This window comes from Uranotaenia lowii, chromosome 1, assembly GCF_029784155.1.
Source record: "Uranotaenia lowii strain MFRU-FL chromosome 1, ASM2978415v1, whole genome shotgun sequence".
Classification (NCBI taxonomy): domain Eukaryota; kingdom Metazoa; phylum Arthropoda; class Insecta; order Diptera; family Culicidae; genus Uranotaenia; species Uranotaenia lowii.
Window position 1 is genome coordinate 33,498,381 of NC_073691.1, and position 5,599 is coordinate 33,503,979.

Sequence of the window (5,599 nt, forward strand, 5' to 3'; positions counted from 1 at the left end):
AAAATTCACTAGAGCAAAAAAAAAACTAGAGCAAATTTTACAGTTTTTCTTTTTTTCAGCCAATGGTTACATCAATCTCAATTGATTTTGAAAATTAACGAGTTCAATGGTTATACCTTGAATCAACTTCAAACTTCTATGCTAAAACAATTTATGAGATCAGTTTTGCAAAAATAAATAAATAAATAAATCAATGTTCCGAAAATCGCTCAAGAAAAGCAATCAGGATTCATTTCATGCTAGAATACTTATACCTCCGAGTGCTGTGATACGCACGTGGTAAAAGTGTCCGTTAAATTTTATCGAACATCAACACTAACTGGATACAAGAAAATATACCATGCCCCATCGTGGGCTTCCGTTGCTTTTCGTCACGTGGCTAATCAATGGTGATCGACATACTTGATGATACATTTTTAACGTCACTCCCACAATCGTTCATTCACGTCTATTCTCGAATCATTGTTTATAATGTTCTTTATTGATAGACGATCACGAATGTATCAGAAGGAAAATATGACAAAATACCAGGACCACATGATGAAAAAAGCCGTAGCACATACTGGACAGTTCATTGCGGTTACTTTGTAATAATTTTGTTGTTCTACGCAAACCGAAAAATTAAAAATAATGTTGTAACATTTACACATCTCTCAGAACTGATACATATCAGTTGTGATCCTAGAAGGTTCAAAACCGTCAAGGAAGGCAATCACCATCGAGACGTTCGTTGCTGATAGTCTGCGTCCTTCTCCACCACATCATGTGTTTTGGGAATGTATCAAATACAGCAGCGTCGTTGTCATGCATGATTGTTTAAATGATTTGGTTAGAGAGGAAAAATTGACTGCTTCGATTGTTTGCCTCTGAATGCAGTAAAGCATGGCTGATCGAAAATGATTCATTTTCGGAACATTGAAACAAATAAATAAATTATAGCTTAGCTTAGTTGACTACTCATATCCACCTTAAATCATTGAACTTGAAGTGCTTAGATATGATCAATCATTTAGAACTTCAGATAACATATTTGATTGAACTTTGCTTAACCTATGCACTTCAAATTCCATGATCAATGCGTGGCTAAGCAAAACAATTTCTACCTCGCCAATGGTTGCTACTCCGTGATTGATCGAGGCCATCAGTTTTGTGCAAGGGCCAAAAGAATGGTGCTTGGGACTAGTAGCTTATAAATAATGCACAAAGCTCATGCTCACCCTTTGAAAATGATCAATAACGGCGCCGGCCACGTCCTAGTAGTCAATGAGGAATGAAGGAAGGATTTTCAGTAGGATACTTCCACATTTATATAAAGGAAATTATTTAACAACAAGTTTCTTCATCAATTAGAATTGATGGTCTTCACTAGAACAAGTTAAAGTTTTAAAGGGTTCTTATGATATTATTTTCAGATTTTCTTGTAGAAGACACATTTCATATCTTTTAGTGTTTCATAAATACCTACAAAGCAGAATTTATAAAACACTAGCTGATCCGTTAAACTTCGTTTTACCCGTTACTTAATAAATCGTTGGAAAATGTTTACAGTTCTTTAACTTCTTCGTGCTCGTGCATCAGTTTTCATGGAAATCGATTTTGGAAATTTTTAACCCCCTCCCCCTTCCTCCCTGGTAAGACAAAGTAAAATTTTTCAAATCCCCCCTCCCCCGCTAGTAAGTTCTTACAGTTTTATTCTTTGAGAAATTTACACGTTTTTTTTAAAATTAAGGACACAGGATGAAAATCCCAGAGAAAGAAAAGAAAAAAATAATCAAAAATAGTTTGAAAATATTAAAAATGTGTCATCTGTGCTTCTAAGCAAAGCACCCCTTTTAAGTAGAACTTGATAACTGCATTTGAAAAGCACAATTCATAAATAAACAACAGATGAAATGTCATAAACGGTTATTGAAAACGTTATTTAACACATAGCATGTTCGGGGTAACAATAATCTTTTATAAATTTCCCAATCGAATATACAATATAAAACCAAATTCCGATTAAAAAAAGAGTGAATGATCAGGTTTGCTCAAGGTAAAAATTGTTATGTTTTTGACCTGGAAATTATGAAAATCAAAAAAAAAATTCTATACTACTAGAGTTGATGCAAAAATGTTTAACGACAATTACGTTGTCAACTAGCCTAAAACCTCAGACTCATTTCAGCGGTGAGCGGTGAATCACATTTATTTAAAAGAAAATGATTAAAAAAAAGATTTTTTTACAATAAGAATTCATGATCTTCACAAGAATGAGTTAAAGTTTCATAAGGTTCTTGTTATGTTCTATTTAAAATTTTTTTAAGAGACACATTCATATATTTCTGTGCTTTGAATGCCTACAAAGAAGAATTTATAAAACACTAGCTGACCCGGTGTGCTTTGCTACCTTTGTTCCTTGCAAAATTAAATTAAATATGTATAAATTTCCTAATTTTTTAAGTTTCTGTGTAGGTGTCAATTGTAGAGGAGTCCCTTTTCCTGTCCTATCTTCTCACTGGAACGAGGAAGTGGTACAACTAATCACACTGACATGACACTTAAAAGAAAAAAATCCGATCGTTTTGTGTCCAATTTTGCCTCCTATCGTCGGTACAGAAAGATTCCCTGCAGGAAGAATTTACCGGTTTAAACGATTGTTTTGTATAAATTGCCTATTTTTCCCTCATTTTACTGGTTGTGCTAAACGTAAAAACTTATGCTACACAAATAACACACGACGTATTACAGGACACGACACTTAACGTTTTTACTAACGGAAAAAGGAATTAAATTTACCTTTTTTGTCGACCGGTTTCGGGCTCGATGTTGCCCATCTACAGGACGATGTCCGACTGACTAGATGAAGGAAAAACACTAATACATGTTCATACTATCCAATAGTATTCGTCGAAGGGTGGTCGGGTTGTTGAAAACTTGGTTTGAGCAGGTTGAAAAGCGGTGATATGATTGGAGCCTCATCCTCGTTCATAAGTGGCCTTTCCGATGTAGTGATATACATGGATTCCCATGCGTTTAAATGTGACGCTTTGCGTACACATTTTTTGAACTTAACCTTTCCCCAATCTATGTGATGATTAAGTTCTGACGCGTGGGCAGCTACACTTGATTCGTTGCTCCTGTTGTTATCTACTGCGTTTTTGTGCTCTTTGATTCTGGTTCTGAATTTCCGTCTGGTTTGCCCAATATAGACGGCCGGGCAGTTTTGACATGGAATCTCATAAATTCCAGATCTCTCTTCCGGTAGCACTTTGTCTTTTAGAGAAACCAGTCGATCTTTCAAAGTGTTTGAACTTTTGTAAGCCACTTTCAGACCATGTTTAGAGAGAATCTTACTGATACTATTTGTCAGTGGTGGGTGGTACGGCAGGCTGACTCTTTGGGATTCATCTCTTTCTGGTTTGAATGTGGTTGCGTTGCTACGGAGCTTTTTTCTTTCGTGTTTTCGGAGGATTTTGCTGACGAATTCTTGATCGTATCCGTTTAATTCACCAGCCTGCAAGATTTTTTGCTTTTCTAGTTCGAATTCATGGCTCTCCATCGGTATGTTGTACAGACGGTGGGCCATCGAATGAAAGGCAGCTTGCTTTTGCGCTCCAAAATGGTTTGAATCAACCGTAATATAGCGATCTGTTGACGTGGGTTTACGGTAAATTCCGAATTTCACCGTGTTATCTTCTTTTCTAGAAATTAACAGGTCGAGGAATGGAAGTTTCCCATCAACTTCTTTTTCGACGGTAAATTTAATCGAACTATGCTGGTTGTTCAAAACCTCAAGCGTTTGCGGGAGATACCGTTCCTTTACGGTGGCGAAGATATCATCAACATAACGCCACCAAACACGAGGGAAAAGTTTCTCCCGTTTTTCGAGATCTATTTCGAAGTCACTCATGAAGAGTTCAGCCAGTAGGGGGGATAATTTACTTCCCATGCTGAGGCCGAAGGTTTGCTTGTAGAATTTACCCCGAAACAAGAAGTAATTCTGATTCATACAAACCTCGGCTATGGTGACGTACGCTGCTATTTGGTTTGGGGGTGCGCGGCGTCGCTCCAGGTGTCTGCGAAGGCTGCGTAAGGCGTCAGAAATGGGGACGCTGGGAAAAAGTGCGGAAACATCAAACGAGACTAAAATCTCTCCTCGACGCACTTTGAAATCCTTCAAATTTTCCACTAGGTCAACCGAGTTGAGGACACTTTTGCCGTGCTTAACTGGATATTTCCGCATTTCTTCTACCAACCACGCTGCCATTTTTTCGGTTGGTGTGCAGATGTTTGAAGAAATGGGCCTCATTGCGATTGGGTTCTTATGAATTTTTGGAAGGCAATACAATGAGGCTACTTTTGGGTTCGGGACGAGGAATTTTCTTTCGAGTTTTATTTCACCCATTAAGTCAGCCACTTTTTGCCTTGTGCTGTTTGCTTCCTCGATCATATTATTGAGAGGGTCTTTTGGCTTACCGTTCTTGTAACTGCATTCCACATACGGGCCCGTCGAAATCATGTCCCGAACCTTGTTGTCGTAGTCTAGCCTGTCCAAAATCACTACAGCATTACCCTTATCCGCTCGCGTGAAAATCACTTCGTGTTTTTTCAACTTGGCTATAACGCTTGAGGTTTTGAACAACCAGCATAGTTCGATTAAATTTACCGTCGAAAAAGAAGTTGATGGGAAACTTCCATTCCTCGACCTGTTAATTTCTAGAAAAGAAGATAACACGGTGAAATTCGGAATTTACCGTAAACCCACGTCAACAGATCGCTATATTACGGTTGATTCAAACCATTTTGGAGCGCAAAAGCAAGCTGCCTTTCATTCGATGGCCCACCGTCTGTACAACATACCGATGGAGAGCCATGAATTCGAACTAGAAAAGCAAAAAATCTTGCAGGCTGGTGAATTAAACGGATACGATCAAGAATTCGTCAGCAAAATCCTCCGAAAACACGAAAGAAAAAAGCTCCGTAGCAACGCAACCACATTCAAACCAGAAAGAGATGAATCCCAAAGAGTCAGCCTGCCGTACCACCCACCACTGACAAATAGTATCAGTAAGATTCTCTCTAAACATGGTCTGAAAGTGGCTTACAAAAGTTCAAACACTTTGAAAGATCGACTGGTTTCTCTAAAAGACAAAGTGCTACCGGAAGAGAGATCTGGAATTTATGAGATTCCATGTCAAAACTGCCCGGCCGTCTATATTGGGCAAACCAGACGGAAATTCAGAACCAGAATCAAAGAGCACAAAAACGCAGTAGATAACAACAGGAGCAACGAATCAAGTGTAGCTGCCCACGCGTCAGAACTTAATCATCACATAGATTGGGGAAAGGTTAAGTTCAAAAAATGTGTACGCAAAGCGTCACATTTAAACGCATGGGAATCCATGTATATCACTACATCGGAAAGGCCACTTATGAACGAGGATGAGGCTCCAATCATATCACCGCTTTTCAACCTGCTCAAACCAAGTTTTCAACAACCCGACCACCCTTCGACGAATACTATTGGATAGTATGAACATGTATTAGTGTTTTTCCTTCATCTAGTCAGTCGGACATCGTCCTGTAGATGGGCAACATCGAGCCCGAAACCGGTCGA

At 38.6% G+C, this 5,599-nt stretch overlaps 1 protein-coding gene across 1 annotated transcript; it reads right to left on the minus strand.

The window, feature by feature from the left end:
* Positions 1–2,872: 2,872 nt before the first annotated feature.
* Positions 2,873–4,291, minus strand: LOC129759133 (uncharacterized). The gene has a single exon (XM_055756549.1). It carries the CDS (start codon positions 4,289–4,291, stop codon positions 2,873–2,875), a length of 1,419 nt encoding a protein of 472 aa, XP_055612524.1.
* Between the last annotated feature and the right edge of the window lie 1,308 nt (positions 4,292–5,599).

Coding starts and splice junctions, on each gene's coding strand:
- LOC129759133 (XM_055756549.1), bottom strand. CDS start 4,291: ATGAGGCCCATTTCTTCAAACATCTGCACACCAACCGAAAAAATGGCA.